This window comes from Amblyomma maculatum, chromosome 1, assembly GCF_055883805.1.
Source record: "Amblyomma maculatum isolate TAMU_Amacu chromosome 1, ASM5588380v1, whole genome shotgun sequence".
Lineage (NCBI taxonomy): Eukaryota > Metazoa > Arthropoda > Arachnida > Ixodida > Ixodidae > Amblyomma > Amblyomma maculatum.
In genome coordinates this window covers 50,560,298-50,578,602 of record NC_139344.1, presented here as the reverse complement: position 1 = coordinate 50,578,602, position 18,305 = coordinate 50,560,298, and the positions used below count along the sequence as shown (strand labels likewise).

General features: G+C 47.1%; 1 protein-coding gene across 1 annotated transcript in view; it reads left to right on the top strand.

Annotated features, from left to right (window-relative positions):
• Positions 1–18,305, top strand: part of LOC146202351 (cytochrome P450 4V2-like) — an 89,645-nt gene that overhangs the window by 35,322 nt on the left and 36,018 nt on the right. The window contains exon 2 of the mRNA XM_084584475.1: positions 7,763–7,875. Coding sequence (XP_084440601.1) covers positions 7,763–7,875 — 113 coding nt within the window. The remainder of the gene's footprint in view (positions 1–7,762; positions 7,876–18,305) is intronic.

Here is an 18,305-nt window from a genome sequence, read left to right as displayed (position 1 = left end):
CATCACCTTCCGGCCCCGGCGCAACTAAAGCAATCACGCACCGAAAAAATCCTCATTGCAGCTATCCCTGGTGCGCTACAGCCTGGGTGAAAATTCCAGTAGGTACTTTTCATCATGCATATTTCGTTTAGATGCATGCATACCTGTAGTATCTGTGTTTTTGCCGCTCGGAGCATATGATGCACTTGACACTCTTGCACAACGCACAGTATTTTTTTTTTAATTAAAGGCTCGCCTTCGTGCACGCTAAAGCATCCGGATTTTGTTCCTTTGGTGTACGCAATCAGATGCACTTCGTTAGGGAGCTTGATAATCGTCGTCTACGTCCAACCGTTTGCAACGGCAAGGAAACCGCCCGGCACAATAAATGAGTCTCCTGGAGGGTTCATGCTCGTTCACTTGCAGAGTGGATCGCTCTGGACGTAGAACAGGGTTGGTTCCTGACCGAGATGCGCATCCTATATGTAGGAGATTCACATGTGTCACCAAGTTGTTGATTCCGCAGAAATCGCGGCGGAGGCAGAAATGAACGTTGGAGATCCTTTCACAACAGAATGACCATTCTCTGCGCACCGAGAACCTTTTCACCACTGCGACCACATCCGTTCTGACTCCTGACTCCTGAGGCCAGAAACCAGCTACAGCTCTGAATCATCCATTGCCAGAAAAATGCAGCGCGTTTCCTGCAGGTCTGCATTCCGGCCGGGACAATGCCCTTTTCAATGTGTGTATATGTGCCTCTCTGGCGAGCTTCGTAGATGAAATCCTATAGCTGCACGGTTGTAGATGACGCGAGGAGGAAGCGACGTCCATTGCACCATTCCGGCGCCGCGGTGACCGCATTGTGCTCGGTAACTCAAGACACCCCGCGCATATGCGCCGCTCAAAGTCACAGGAGACGATTCCACTTAGCTCTGCAGCATCAACAAACCCCTGGCTGCTTTGCCCTTTGAGATCCCTCTCTCGCTTTCTCTCTGCCCCCACGCTCTCCTGTCTGCCGAAAACCTGCACGCTGAGAGCGTCTCATTCTGTCACGTCGAACATGGCCCGCGCTACACGCTCTTACAATACGAAGATAGTATATGCGTACATGCGTTATGAGTGGATTGTGAAAACGCTCTACCTTCCCCCACACTGCGTGAACATGATATGCTGCAATCACTGTCACAACTTTCCGCTCCGAGGCCAAAAAAGGGGGGAACCTTTCGCTTTCTACCAGCGTTGGCGTGGCCATTTCGCATGGTGCGCTTTCGCGTCGTCTGCTACACTGCCGCTCAATGTGTTTCCCGCCCGCTCCCGCATGGTGGCGCCACATCCTCGCGCAAAAGGCGGATTGCTTTGGGAGCTTAAACCAACCAAGTTCCCTTGATAAGCAGTTGTTTGCCTTAGTTTGCTCTGCCACGCATGACGCAGGCCTTTCTAAAAAGATCTGCGGCCCAATCACTGCACCTACATTAACCCCGAGTAGAAATGCGTAGGTATTGTCAAACGTTCCCCCCACCCATACGCAAATACCATCAAACAATGCAAGCACTCACATATGGCAGCAACGATGACGCAGCAGGGGCAACATTCAATTGTTGCCTGTTATCAGTGTCTCTACGCAAGCATATGCCTTCCTATTTAATTTGCTATTCACTTGTTTCATGCGTATCAGGTGAGCTAGGCCTAGCGGGTGCAAACAAAGGGGATGCTATAGCGGTTGGCACAGGAATACAGATATTTTGGTTGGTCGGTCGGTCGGTCGGTCGGTCGGTCGGTCGGTCGGTTGGTTTATAGGGTTTAAGGTTCCGAGGCCACTTAGTCTACGAGAGGCGCCGTAGTGAAGGGTTCCGCAAATTTCGACCACCAGGTGCTCTTTAACGTGCCCTCACATCGTGCAGCACACGGAAGCCTTGCTGTTAGCCTCAATCAAAAAACAGCCGCCGTGGCCGGGACTCGATCCTGCATCTTTGGGCACAGTAGTTGAGCACCCTAACCACTGCACCACCGCGGCGGGGCAGTGTGGAACGGAGAGCTCTTCGGTTGTTTACGCGGCAGACCAACCAGGCATAAAAAATAAAACATACACCAAGCAAACTACACTCTAAGTAAGATATGTGTGTTAACTTTCGGGTATTTTTAAGGACGATTCCTATTTCCATACACAGAATGTCTATTTACGTCATTAACAAAAATCTGCACGTTCACACACACACACACACACACACACACACACACACACACACACACACACACACACACACACACACACACACACACACACACACACACACACACACACACACACACACACACACACACACACACACGCACGCACGCACACACACACACACACACACACACACACACACACACACACACACACACACACACACACACACACACACACACACACACACACACACACACACACACACACACACACACACACACACACACACACACACACACACACACACACACACACACACACACACACACACACACACACACACACACACACACACACACACACACACACACACACACACACACACACACACACACACGCACGCACGCACGCACGCACGCACGCACGCACGCACGCACGCACGCACGCACACACACATCAAACGCACGCACAAAAAAAAAGTGATCCTTTGTTTTTGGAGCCGCTACCTAACAAGCCCGCGATTCGGTCGGTCCGGACATCTGGGTACAGTATGATGAAACCTTGATCTGAAGGCATGCAGTTGGAGATATATATGGCCCTCGGTTTAAGTTTTTACCGCAAACTACATCTTACTTGAATAGCAGATGCATTCTAAATGGGGCGCGAAGTGATATGACATCCCGAAAGCGCTGTCCAAAGAACAATTGCGTCCAATAGTGCTACGAAAAATGCTAGAACTGGCACCACGTGGAAGTCCATTAGGGGTCATTTTGAAGGTAGCGCGAAAAACGAGGACCAAGAGTAGAAGGACACAACACGAGCGCTCGTGTTGTGTCCTTCTACTCTTGGTCCTCGTTTTTCGCGCTACCTTCAAAATGAACCAGATTCAACTCGCCCAACTTTCAACCTTACTCCATTAGGGATGCTTTCGAGAATATAGTGAGCCTTAAGAGATCTGGAGTGGGTGTTTGCCACGGATGCTACGAACGCATGCTCAAGCGCAACAAAAAACAGATTGTAAAGAAAGACACCTTGCTCGTTTAAAAAATAATTACAAAAAGGAATTTTCCAAGGTGTCCATTTTTGGTCATCTCGCGGAGATATTGTGCATACATTAAATGGTAAGGTTTATCTATCGTGTCGTGCTTCTTTAAATAAGTATTTGATGAAGACAAATGCGATAGCGTTATCGGGACTCTTTTGCCAGCATCGCGCATTCATTAGGTACAAGTTTATTCAGCTGTAGCCAACAAACCTTCATGACCTCATACTGTCCTCATACAGTGCTTCATTTAACAATGGAGCCCACTGTTCCCATTATTTGCTCTAACTTGGAGCCATTTTGCGTAAGTGTTACAAACAGCAGAGCAGTCAATGGTTTTTGTATTATGCGCCCCAAACGGAAGGTATTGTAGCTGGCACAGATGACCTTGCGTTCTCCTGCGCTCACAAGTCAAGCATTGATGAGGTTATTTGTTTTAATGAGAACTTTGATGCTCAGATGAATCGTTCCAACAGTTGCGGTATCTGGTTTGGTATGTGCGGATCGACACTTGCTGAATATGCTGGTGTTGCATGGACATCTAGGCCAATCAAGTACCTTGGAGTCCCTTTGAGTGACTATAAGCATAGAGCGCATGACTGGAAAGACCATGTGCCAAGTTTTCAACGCTACAATCAGTCTTTTGTCCTCCATGGTCTCTCTAGTTTTGGTAGGGCGGCCACCTGTTATCTGCTTTTAGCCACTCAAATTTATTATGCTCCCGGAAATAATTCACTGGGCAAGATTTTATATTGAGCGTTTCCACACAGTGCTCGCGACATTTGTGTGGGATTCGTCTTTTCAATAGATAAGGCGGGATAACCTTTCCCGGCCTGTAAGAGTTCGTGGCCTTGGTCTATCTATGTCTGACAGATAGTTTCGCGTTTCATGCATTTCCTTGACACTTCCCACCCAGTAGTACGCACATTTTGAGAAGTAAATTTAGTTCAGGTTTTACCGAATCTAATCGTGTATTCTAACGTTCCTGATTGTCCCTCTTTGTGGGGTATAATGCAGGAGGTGCCTTTGACTGTTCGATTTCTACTTGTTCGTTTCTCCTCAGAGTTCCTGTTTTCAGTGCCGAGGAAGTGTTTGCGCAAGGATTTAATGCGCACTAAGGCGTTGAAAAACCACTGGTATCTACCTAAGCATCAAATATATATACGGCTACAATGGAAATGTAAACTGCTTTCTCAGAAACTTCACCGTTACAGAAAAATTCATCCTGGCCTTGGGTTCGAACCCGGGACCCCACCTTTCCGAGGAAGTCGCTTTACCAACTGAGATAACTACGAAGGCTAGCGGATGATAGGGTGAGAGCGAATTGATGAATAACTGGAAGTGGGAAAGGTGTTGGTCGAAAGTTTTTCGGGAATCCTTCAAGGTGGGGTATAATTTGCAATAAGGGAGTAACCACATCCAGTTAAGCGGAGCCACACGGCCACAAAGGAAAGCTGTACAGCTTTCTCAAAAACTTTGTAGTTGAGAAAAATGTCGTCATGGTCTGGGGTATCCATACAGATGCGCTTAGGTCGATGCCAGTGAGTGGTCACTCCCTTATTGCCAATTCTACACCTTGGGGGATTCGCCTAAACTTCAGACTAAGGATTTAATTTTCATATTCTTCCTCGCACCCATGTACCGTTCTTTGTATTTTGGTTTACCGGGGCATGATGTGCTCCAAAGAGTACGAAAAATGCCTCTATCGTCATTTACGAAGACTTTCTTTTATAGCTACATAGTGAGACTTTGCCCGTTGAAACGCGGTTAGGAAAAAAGGGCCGTTCTGTATACACGGTGAGTTGCCGCCTTTGTGAGTCTTCAGGAACCACTGAGATTATTTAATCGATTGCAAAGATTCAATACTGTTCTAGGATATTATGTAACGGACATTGAAAAAAAAAAGACTCAATTTGACACCACATTCTCTACGATATCTCTCTGCATTTCCACTTGTTGATAAGCATTTAGACATGTTCTTTTTAATTGGGTTCCACAGTCTCTGTAAAACATGCATGATGGACCGACATTGTGAATCTATTGTTTCTGCAAAAACAGCACTTTAGTTGGATGATTGGTAATTTAAGAGAATTTATGTACAGGCAAAGTATGAATAAGAGTTGCACTCACTCTTAGTGATGTGCTCTGCACTATTTCATGTCTCGAGCTTTGTCGACTTGGTATCTCATATTGTTCATCGCGTTGGTCTGACGCTATCTATCTAATAACGTTTACATAGTTCATGTAAATAATACATTGTTTTAGTGAATAAATACCTCGTTGGAAAGGAAAACTCTTAGTGATGTGCTCTGCACTACTTCATGTCTCGAGCTTTGTCGACTTGGTGCCTCATATTGTTCATCGCGTTGGCCTGACGCTATCTATCTAATAACGTTTACATAGTTCATGTAAATAATACATTGTTTTAGTGAATAAATACCTCGTTGGAAACGAAAACTCTTCATGATCTTTGGGTAGCGTGTTTGTCTCGCATTCCACTTGTTCCTTGGATCAATTCCCACGTCTTCTAAATGAAACCGCATTCCAATTGAATGAAATTTTCTTTACTGCAGAATCGCTTCTTTTGGTACGAGGCACCTCCCTAAGAAATTTGAAGTTGATCAATATATTTTTCATCTGTTCCTGTAGTCACATGGCCCAGTTGACAGTCATTTCTTCGTGGTCTGGACGGACGGAGAGACAAACGAAAACGGAAATGTAGCAGTGGAATGCATTTCTGCATTAAAAACTATATGAGGGCTGTCTGCTGCGCGGAATACAGAATGGCTCAATGCCGACATGGCTCGACCCCCAAAGCAGGTGTCAAAACGTTTCAGAATTTCAGACATAGCTTGCAGAAAATCAGATTTACATCAAGCGTAGCCAATTCACCGTTTCTCGTGCCATCGTTTTATGTGGCGTTAACGAAGCAGAAACTGGCGTCGCGCGTAGGGCGACAACCATATCTCTTGCGTCACCCGCCACCCTACAAGCGAGGAATTGGAACAACTTTTAATGCAGAGGCATTACTATCCCCATTCGTGGATTTCGCCAAGGTGGCTATGAAGTCTTGTTCGAACAACTGCACGCAAGAAAAAAAAAAAGCTTGCAACCAGCGGGTTTTAAACATATTCAGGGGCGAAACAATCAGCTGCAATGACAGCTCTGTAATACGAATGTGCCATCTTTATTTTTTTCTGCAATGCCTGCTTAGACAACACCATACAAATAGAGATCCCTATGCGCAACGCATCAGCGCCACAAAAGAGTACAGGGTTATATTAAAATTTCTTCGGGTGAGCCAGGTCATCAAGAGTGCTCACCTGCTTAGGGGGTTCGTTTACAAGTGATACACTTCTCTGATTTTTTCTTAATTTCCTGTTAACAATGAAAAATACAGTTGGGCAAAAGTGTCAAAGTATAATACCACGAAGAGCGCTAGCAAGCAGTAAGGCTTCACAGAATGTCAAAAGCGCTTAGGTTAGCCAGCTCAGTCAAAACTGGCATTCATTGAGGTTGCTCACTTTGAGCATTATAGATGGCGTTCAGGTAGCTTACACTTTCAATGAAATACTACCTTGCGGAGCGAGTACCGAGTACCCACGTCCGCGTGCTTCACAGCCATTCTCGTTTTCCATACACTGGGGAGGCAAAGCAACGTGAATAAGTCGTATGGTACACGCCCTTGATTATGGACAGGCAAGAAATGTATACCATAAGGTGTAATTGGCAAGTCCTTTTTTACGGGGTATACTTCTCTGGTAGCTGGTTTCTTCACGTGCTAAGCTGCCAGTCTTTCACGCTAGGCTCCGGATGTCGTCGTCTCATCGTCCTCATCTCCTCGTGACAAAATTGCACTAAAAGGCTCAATTAGTCCTCCTTCATCCTAATAAAAGCATAAAGCACCGGTTAAATAGCTAGCTATAAACATAGCAAGACTTGGCAAAGCAATGCTAAACGAAGCAAAATTTAGCCAAGCGACTGCTAAATTTGGCTTCTGCATGTATGATCGTGCTTGGCCAAGCTAAATGACCGCTTAGTTTTTTGGTCTATATTTGGTTAGCCAGTAAATACATAATAGTGCCACCTATATCAGATATGAGATATATGCTCTAGACATATCATTTTATGTGTCACAATTTGTCGTTGTGCTTTTTAACTACATCACCTCAGAACACAAAATTGTAGTTTAAACATTAACAAAAAGGATGAAAACGTCGTTGCCTGGGGTATCTTTGCAGTTCTGCTTAATTTTATTCTGCTTTCACAAGTCAGTAGCACTCTGCCAACACTTAATTATGTAGCAGTCTCATTCAAACACTTACAATATTTATTTGAACGTTTGCCTTGTTCCTAAGACTCAAAAATCAAAATAACAAACACTGCTATTTTATGTTGGCTAGATAGCCCTGCGACGCCGATAGCACTTATGTACACGAACAAAGTATTTTGGGTTCTGATAAAATCCAGGGGCCAATGTTTAGATCCGTACTAAAGGTGTGGGTGAAATGAGCGTTGCTACAAATGCTTACAAGGACTGTCCGGTGTTCCTCTTTCTGCGACAGGGCTGTTCAGCTTACTCGTGGGCCTGACGTACTTCTTCGAGCGGGAGCGGGTGTTCAAGACCTACTTGGGCTTCCAGCCAGTCGTCGTGCTCTTCAAGCCTGAAGCAGTTGAGGTGAGTTCACCGTCCGTAACACCAGGTCGCCATCTCTCACACACAGTTGCGGAGGGAACGTTACAAAAAAAAAAAAAGAAATATCTGATTACGGCTGAGGCAATAAGTGTGTGAGCCACATGTTGGAGTCAAAACGCTATGTTTGCTTCTTACTCTGTAGCTCTGCTCCTTTGTCGTTAGTCTTTTTCATTATTGAAAAAAGAATCATGTTCCTGTTCTGTATGGCGGGTGGTGTGAGCTTCGTTCAGGAGCGCGGGATATGCGCTACACTGAGGGTGTCAATGCACGCTCGCTGGTAGGAGAGGCTTGCGAGGCATCCAGCATCCCGTCTAATGCAAGAATGGGGTTAATGGCTTTCTTTACGCGTTGATGGATGCCGCGTGCCCAGTTGAACGCGAAAATTGTGAGCATACTGTTGCGTACACATGTGCAGTCGTCCGGATCGAGTTGCATGCGCGTACAAGAGGTTAATTGCGTTGGACGTAACTAGAGTAGATATAGTGAGTAAGAATTTTATGCAGATTTATGCACTATTTTAAGGCGAAAACATTTAGTTGCTCATACTGTCAATCGAATGGCGTCATCCCCCGAAACTGACACTAACGTCATCAGAAAAATAAAAATCCTGTCTTCACCGGAAATCCAAGCACCATCCCTCAGATCCCCAGCCGAGCACTTTAACCAACTGCGCCACGCCCGGGATTGTGAAACGCATATCATAATTATCCTTGTCTACCGTGAGGATGATAGTAGCGATGACAATGACGCTGCACTTAGTGATGATGACAATGATGGCATTAGCAACGATAATGACTATGCATTTAGTTGATAATGATAATGAGAGCAAACGTGGTGCACCGTGTGCACCATGCAACACTTAGGCTTTCGTATTCCTGTAGTGTAGATTGCACTGTGCTCTCGGAAGTCTTTGCATCCCAATGCCGCGCGAGGGCTATGAGGGGCATCGTTATGAAGGGCGTACCTGCAGGGGAGGAATTCGGATTATTAACGACCACCTGGTCCTATTTAAAAAGTAACGCCATCACACAGCACTCGGGAGTTTTTGCATTAACACTGGGAAGACGCGTGGCCTGCGCTCGGTCATGTTAAATGTAGGCACCCTTTGCAGTTGAGAACACCGTAAGGGACATAACTTCTAGTGCGGGAAGACTTGGCCATTTTTTTTTTTCAGTTTAAATGAACACGAGCGTTTAAAAAATATTGATCGGAATAAATTTATCGAGGCTGCTTGGTGGTAGACATAAGTCCCGCTTTCACATTGAAATATTCGAGGCAGTACTTGTTAACTTCAGTTTCGAAATATATTCGCTTCAGAAAAACAAAGGCGAAATGGTAACAGACCACGGTGAACTGAGTATACGCTCATTGCGGAGCACTTCAACGCTACAGTGTTGTTGACATAATTCGGAAAGCAGCAATTACCCGTTTTCTGTTCCTCCGGGCGACTTCATTTCCGCCCATCACATTATGGCTCAGAGAGAGATAGATGCGCCTTATAGAGGTAACGTATATGAGATGCTTAAAATGCTTAGACAGCACGAGGTTTGTGGCTATGTGGGAAGGAGAAACAATAAAGTCTTATTTCCGTTAGGGCGTTTATATCGTAAGGGCCAAATGACACTCTTTAGAAGTATTCTACATGGCCAATTCTTAATTCTTTCACCTCCCCATACATCTTTAAAAGAACTTCTTGTTGGGTGAGTTGGTGCATAATATTGTAGGAACAAGTTGCGCACAGAAAGGCACATATAGGAAAAATGAACACAGGTACGCAGAAAGAGCGCAATAATAATAAAAAAAGACTACAGCGACAAGCTTGGATTCGAACTTCGGTTTTTTGATACGGATGCTTTAACCCCAATTCCATGGCGGGGTTTTTTTTTTTTTCTTTATTGCCTGGTCTTGACCCATTGCATTTCATGAGGACAAAATCAAGAAAAATCACAACAAATGCTATTACAAAAGAAAGAAAGGGGGACGTAGTGCCTCAGTATAAATTATGCGTACATGCTGTTTGAAGAACATTTATTGTGGATTAGTTATTAATCTGTTTCACAGATGAGCAGGCATTTTAGAGTGGAGTAGGTTGACAACGAAACGTACATCATAAAAAAAGGAATATCAGTCCCAAGCTCGAATAAAACTTTGCCTCTTTGTAATTTATATCTGTAAGTTTGGAATGGGCATGGAATGTGCGCGCAAAGACGTCCGTTACAATGAAAACCAAGCAACGAATATTTTGATTCTTTCTGTAGTGAAGTCTGCAAAATTCGATAAGTTGAGAATGTCGTCGTCGGCACAGCGGGCAATAAAAACTTTAGGCTCAGAATTAACTGAGCCAAACGGTTCGAATGTGTAAGCAATAACGGGCGCGTATCAAAGGCAATTACCTGCATCAAGATGCATACTAATTCCACGGCGGGTTGGTGCAGATAATGGTCCTTAATACGCACTCGTTATAGCTTACATATTCGAACCGTTCGGCTCAGTTAATTCAGAGCCTAAAGTTTTTATTGCCCGCTGTGCCGACGACGACATTCTCCACTTACCGAATTTTGCAGACTTCACTACAGAAAGAATCGAAATATTCGTTGCTTGGTTTTCATTGTAACGGACGTCCTTGCGCGCACATTCTATGCCCATTCCAAACCTACAGATATAAATTACAAAGAGGCAAAGTTTTATTCGACCTTGGGACTTATATTCCTAAACACGATTACGTGCATCGATCTAAACAGCCTCGCAGGCGGCACGCGAGATGGCAGACGGCTCGATAGGCACCACAGCGAAATCGGTCTGCATAGCAGGGAAAACAGGGTCGTACACCGAGTGCCAGGGGTACAGCGATGGCCGGATAAGACGCGGTGGGCCGGCAGCGGAGCCGCCCTGTTTCGCTGTCCGCACACGACCTTACACGGCCATGACCCCGAACGAGCCGGCATTACAGCACTTTGCCGGAAGGAAAAATAATAAAAGGTGACCGATTAGCCAGGTAGAACGCGGAAGGCTTGGATAGCGGTGTTATTCCCCGCTTGAACAATGCAGACTTAATCAGAGCATGTGTTGCGTGTTAATGGCTCTACACGGAGCCCTCATAAGCACTTACGCAGATGGAGACGAAAGATGGCTGCTGCCCTGTCCTAAAAGAAAGTGTCAAGGTCCTCACGCGTAGTCTACAACTGGGTTGCGACGAAGGCAAATTTTCTTACGAGGCAGTGAGCCGTAACTCGTTGCTACCTGCAAAGGTGTACTACCACTTCGTTTTCATAATACGTGTGAATGACGTACAGATAGTGCAGGTGTGTGTGCGGGGGCGGGCGGAGGGGGATTGGATTCTCGGGAAGCAGCTTTTATCGGCAGGTGGGTTCCAGACTGCATTCAGGGAGGTGAAAGACTGATTTGGGTTCCCTAATTCGCGCTAAATAAATCAGATTATTGTTCGTACACATCGCATATATAAGTTAAGACATCCAGACGCGAGGGCTGGAAACGTTTGTCCTCGATAGTATACGTGAAGATCGCACTGGTCGCTGCTCGCCACAAAAGAAAGGAAGGGGGCCGTAGTGCCCCAGTATGAATTATGCGTACATGCTGTTTGAAGAACATTTATTGTGGATTAGTCATTAATTTGTTTCACATATGAGCAGGAATTTTAGAGTGGAGTTAATTGACAACGAAACATACATTATAGAAGTTGTCGATGCATACACAGACGATCTTATTTTCACAGTGTCAGCTAGCAATTTGCGAATAATATGATCTCTGAGAAGTAAATACACTTCTGTTCAGGCAGGCCTCCAATTCTGTAGAAATGCGAGGTACAAATCGCCGAAAGAAAGGCAGCGTTTTGATCGGAATATCAACCTTGCGCACAAAATACGGTCTTGAGCTGTAAACTCATCGTGGGGCGCGTATGAAATAGCGGCGGCCATCATCGCCACCATATAGGTCGTGTTAAGTTCACTGCAATGTTCGAGCCCTTCTCAGTGCTTTCAGGTTTTCCCTACGGTGTTGCAGTCGCGATTACCATATGCCAACAAACTTCCTTACTTCATCCCACTACGTCACCTCTCCAACTACCGACTGCATTCCTCTTCTCTAGTTGTCCATTGTGTTTTTCCTAACGGCTACCGGCTACCGTCCGAGTGCTTTGTTCAACCTGTTGAAGTTTTTTTTTCTCCTTCTAAATTGTTAGTTCGTGTCCTCATTAGTTCGTCTGCCGCGATGACTCACTGGTTAGGGCGCTCGACTGCTGATCCCAAGAACCAAGGCGCCCGTGTACTGCGCGATGTGATTACACGTTAATGTCATAGTACAATGAATGGTGATCAGAGTTATGGAGTCGACCACGCACGCATTGGGTGGCACGGCTCGCGTGGTGTCGATGTTCAGCACACGCACGCACGCACGCACGCACGCACGCACGCACACACACACACACACACACACACACACACACACACACACACACACACACACACACACACACACACACACACACACACACACACACACACACGCACGCACATACACACACACACGCACACACACACACACGCGCACACACACACACACGCACGCACGCACACACACACACACACGCACACACACGCACGCACACACACACGCACGCACACGCACACACACACGCACACACACACACACACGCGCACACACACACACACGCACACACACACACACCCACACCCACGCACACACGCACACACACACACGCACGCACACGCACACACACACGCACACACACACGCACACACACACGCACACACACACGCACACACACACGCACACCGCGCACGGTTGGAGCGAAGAGCTCTACACACTCTCATAAACGCGTATGAACGCACCCCACGCACCGCTGCAGAAAAAGCTCGAACTGGACGGGCAAGTGTACCGGCACAAACGCTTATGCACTTGTGTGGTTCACACTGTAAACCATGTAGGCGCGCAGCACAGCACAGCGCACGCAATATCACAGACATGAATCTCGGACTGTTTCCCTTCGCATCCTAACTCTCCTTTCACTTCCTCTTTCCCAGTGTGGAGTAGTAGACCTGGGTTCCCTTACCACCGGCCGAGTTCTCAATCTTTCCTTTTAATAAATTTCTCTCTCTCTCTCTTCACGTTAAAAGAAACCCAGGTGGTTGAATTTCCGGAGCCCTCCACTACGGCGTCCCTCATAGCCTGGGTCGCTTTGAGACACTAAATCCTGTTAACCAAACCAAACCTACTCAGAACAATTGCACATTTTGAAAAAAACGTTTAGGCGATAAACCTTGAAAGCAGGCATTCATATGAAGGCGTGAAATTAGTTCTCGTGGTGATGCACTTTGTCCTTGAAGACGGTCATAAATAATGAAACGAACAGCGCTATTTTATGCCAGTTAAAGGAAAGATAATAAGCTATCATGTTTAGAACCCCCCCCCCCCCCCCCCCCCTCCCACCTCCCCTTCCACAACCTATAGCATGCCATAAGATGAAGCAGCGTTTTTTTTTGTGTTTTTTTTTTAGAAGTGATATTATAAAACGCAAAGAACAGGCGAGAAAGGAGACATGCGGCAGCGGAACCCAGGTTTGATCCCAATGGTCTCCTACACTGACAGGCTACGCACTAGAAGAAAGCAAACGTATGTGGATGGCGGCGGATGCTTGCGGGTAGCAATTAAATTATGAATTTCGCTGGTGTATCGTGGCCGCGGTGAAACAGCACAGGCATAATTGAAAGTCACTATGAGGCCGAGGTCTCGCAAAATGGTAGGCGCAAGAAAGTTGAGTTTGAAAAGTGGAGAGAAGAGTACCGAAACAGATTGGTTGTGTTGGCGGCCGTCGCTTCGCACACTAACGAGTATTTTTCTTTTTTCCAGTTAGGCAAGCAATAATTGAGTTCCCCGATAGAAAATGCCCCGCGGGTATATAATGCGTAAGAGTTACGCGTTCATAACTGAGAGCTAGTTGCAGCGATGGCGTATGCGTAACACCAATGCCCGTTTGTCCGTTGAGGCAGGCCCACCGAAATTGAGCAACTTTCGACGCTTGCGTCGACTCGACGTTTTAAAAACGCAAAGGAGAGGTGGGAGTGGAGAAGGAATTAAAAAAAAAAAAAGAAAACAGAGATACCCCGTACGCATCAAAACGCCCGCACGCGTAAATGTATGCGGGGAAGAGAGCGTGGAAGCTTCGCAATCGCACGTGTCGGCGCAAATGTGGGTCAGCCTGGAAACACATTTGCCAAACAGGCGATAGCCATCGCCGCCGCCGCCGTTGCTGCTTCTGCGACTGTGCGGAACTTATCTCACGGGGCAAAACGGCGCGCTTCATGCGAATTGAGATGCCCGTGTGTGCGCCAGCAGCGATAGGCGATGCAATCGGCACATTTCTACTAGATTGCGTTTCGACATTCTCAGAGTGGTGCTCTTTATCGGAGAGATTAGGAGAAAAGAAATACACGCTCCCGCATGACAGAATCCTGCTGCTTTGCAGTTTTCATAAGCTCACTTGACGCGCAGCAGATGGGGGCTGAAAAGTATTGTCGCGCGCCGCCGGGTGCCTTGAGGCCTCCCAGTCAGAGAACGAGTTCTTTTGTTGCCAAAAATACAGAGCACATCGATGCTCCGCATGCCTTCCCAAATTAATGCAGGAAGTTGCTACCGTGTGCACGCAGGGTGCAGATGCTTCTGAGAAACTCGTGTCAAAGTTTGAAATTACGCAAACGAATGCACGTTGGAGAAAAATTCTTGGCTACGTCAGCACCGGAGAAAAGGCACAGCATACGGATACGGAGGTCACACACATGCATAACCTGCTGATCACTGTGTGTGCGTGCGTGCGTGTGCGTGTGTGTATGTGTGCGTGCGTGAGAGAGAGAGCGATAGACTTCAAGACTTCGAAGTCCATATAATAATTGATCCTCGCGTTACATCGTCGCTAGCTGTGCGATCATGATTTTCTTACGCCTGTGCCCGCACAGCTGTCAATAACATTTGCGACAGAAACGCCTGTGCTCACCAACGAACGCTGAAATATGGTCAGGCATATAAAGCACCATTCACGCGAACAGGAGTCCGCGCAGAGGTGCTTCGCACATCGTTCAGTATTCACGTTTTCCCCATGCCTCCCATTCGGTAACGGCTACAGCGGGCGCACTTGTCTGAGGCGTGATGAAAAAGCTTGGCGCTTGGTCCGCAAAGGGACATCGAGGTATGCGCTGTCCTACGCGTTCAAAATGACGAACATTTATTGTACATAGAACTACAGAAGGCCAACTAAAGTCAAGAAGGAGGCAGTTTGCGTACGGAGGACGTAGCGGGCTAGATGTCAGGCCCAAGCAAGCCATTGATTACTACTTATTAGGGCCGTGCTACAATTCTAACGCTAATGCAATGTCTTTGGAAAAGCACAACACCTGAGAAACGCTGTTTAACAGCGAATAATCAGCTAGGTATCGGAGCTACTTTCATCCGTATGCCAGCAACAGCTGATCCAGCTCGTGATCGTGTTCGGAGCGCAGCATAGCCGACATGGGTGCCCAACTCGTAGCCTTGCGAGCGTTTAGAAAAAAGTATTGTGTGACACATCCTTTGTGACACTACTTAATTGCCACGAACGTTGCGGAAGAAAATGTAAGGCTAGACAAAACGCCAATGTACGAACAAATTTAGTGGTCACTTAATCACCGCAGCGAGTTTTGTTAGCAGTTTGTCTTCTCCAAAATTTACTCTGCATTGTAAACTCTAACCTGCACAATAGCCGACGAAGTGTCACCGGCTCAAGTGGTACTCGAAATAATGCTTGTGAATCCATAAACAGGTGTTTATGTGAACAGAACAGAAAATAATGTACTGTCACAATCCATTCGGTAATTTAACATATGTATTCTGCGTCATCAACCACCTTCAGGAGTGCTCGCCCTCGAAGTTACCTCTTCAATTGGAGAATCGCGAACCTGAGAGCTCCCAGGAGGCATTCCTGTTATCTTGTAACCTGCCCGCCTCGGCCCTAATTGCACCATCAGCGTTACTGCAGCGGACGTGTATTGCTCAAGCCATGCAGGATTCTTACGTAACCAAGTAGTACCGCTGCACCCGTCGAATAGCGACGTGACGGAGAAGATAACAGCGATAGGCAACTCGCGCAAGCAAATAAGATCATCGCTCCCGGCGCCCTACGCGCATTCGCCCTCCGCGTTACGCGAGTCGACGTGTCCGTAAACACCCGAGCGTGCGCGCGTGAAGAAACCGGCCGTGGAACGAGGAGGAGAGTGATCGCGCGCGCGGAGCCTGCACAGCGGCGATCGCCGACTTCCAGGTCAGCAGTCCTCGCTAGACCACCTCTGGCGCGGCAGGAGCAACCGAACAAAAGCACACAGGCATAGCAAGGGTAACGCAGGGAAAGCCTTGAGGGGGCAAAGCGATTTCACCGGCGCGGCGGCGGCCACGTTGTCCTTGACTTTGTTTGGCGACCACCGAGCACACAGCGGCAGACAGCAGGGGTCGGCTCGGGCTCGCGGCGCTGAAAACGGGAACGCCGTTCAGCGGCTGGCCGAAAGGAGGCGAGGCGTATCTTCACACCTTTCTTCATGCTTGCGTCGAGCCCGCATCGGTTTCTCCGAGTGTTTTTCCTCGTCGCATAAGGAACGCCGGTTTCCTTCCTCCAGTGTTACGACTTGCTCGTAGCTTCTTTGGAGCCGAAACTTGTCCTCGCTGACTTGTGCAGGAGCCCAGTGGTCTGAGCTATCAGCATATGGAAGAACTAAGCGCTACAGTAACTGGCCGAAATTAGATTGTCTGACATCGGCTTTCAATTGAGGAGGTCTGTTTGGCATAGTTTAACGGTGTTACACAGATAAGGCTTCCCAGACACAAGAATGATGTAATAGCCTAATCAGCTTAAACCAGGTAGGTTGGTAATCAATCTGATTGGACGCTAGCACAACTGGCGCATTGACACATCGCTCTGTCGGGTCGCGATGCTCCTGATGTCGCCTTCCCCAGTGAAAAGGAGGCACCCCGCCGGGGTGGCGCATTGGTTACGGCGCTCGACTACTGTGCCCAAGGATGCGGGATAGAATCCCAGTCTTGGCGGCCACTTTTGGCTGGGGGCGAAGAGCAAGGCGCCCGTGTGCTTTGCGATGTCAGTGCACGTTAAAGAACGTCAGTTGGCCGAAATTTCCGGAGTCCTCCACTACGGCGTTTCTCATAACCTGAGTCACTTTGGGACGTTAAACCCATAAAGCAAACCGAACCAAGTGAAAAGGAGGTGGCGGTGTTTTGGAAGAATTCGACATGCGCAAGAAAATCAGGAAAGAAAATTTGCGTAGCTGCTGCAGAATGAAGAACCTAGCGTTTCAAGGTTTGCCTCGCTTACAAAGGCTGAATAGTTTAATTTAAACTTCCTCCAGCTGGTCATAAATACGCTTCATTGATTATGTACACCACCTGTTAAATATGTGCCGACAATACCTATCAATTATACGCATGCTTGTACTACGCTGCAAAGACACGAGCTTTCCCATTGTCAGCAAGATCGTTTTGTTGGCCGACGTTGAAAGAAGACAGTAAAAAGCTATCGTTCTAACTACTGTTCTTTTCATCAAGACGTCCTTTACGCTGTACTTCGGTGCTGAGTGGCAGCCACGCGTGGTTTACATGCCACGTGTAGCGAGCGACACATGAATCACGCTATAAGCGCCCCCATAGCCGCGCAAAGAGGGGGGGGGGGGGGGGGGGGGGGGGGGGGAGTGCCACAATAACTAGTGCAGTCGTTTTGAAAATTGGCAAATTAACCTCTTTGCCGCTATTTCAAATGGCGCTGCCAGCACGCTAGCTAAATTTCAGCCATATCCCCCCCCCCCCCCCCCCCCCCTTTAACACCGTCTTATGCATCATTCCCTTGCTAACGTGAAAGAGTGACACTGCGTTCACGTAACAGGTTCATGTGGCTAACGTAGCGCATCCGCGGCTCACAAAGTATACTAAACCCTCACGTTTTACGGGGGCGATATGCAAGTGGCTACAATCTGAGCCTCATGCCTCAAGGTGCCGCTTCGTTGTTAGCAATGCCATTTTCATGTTATATACTGTTGTCAAATGCGATACTCAAACAAGAGTTAAACGAGCACGCTCATCGCATTTTGGGCGGTAAGGCGGTAGTAGTAATGTTTTGAGAGGCAATTGCCGGTCTCACGAGAATGCGCACCTTGCGGCTGTACGAGCCCGTTGCTCGAGAGAAAGAAGTTAGGCAAATATGCACTTAACGCTACTAAAATGTTTTTGCAGCGTCCTGTTTCAGTCAGCATTCTGGAATAGGTCTAGTTTACATGATGTAGAGGCAAAATTTAAGGCCCTCGTTAGAATCGCGGTGCGCTGGTCAAAATAATCATATATATGAGAAA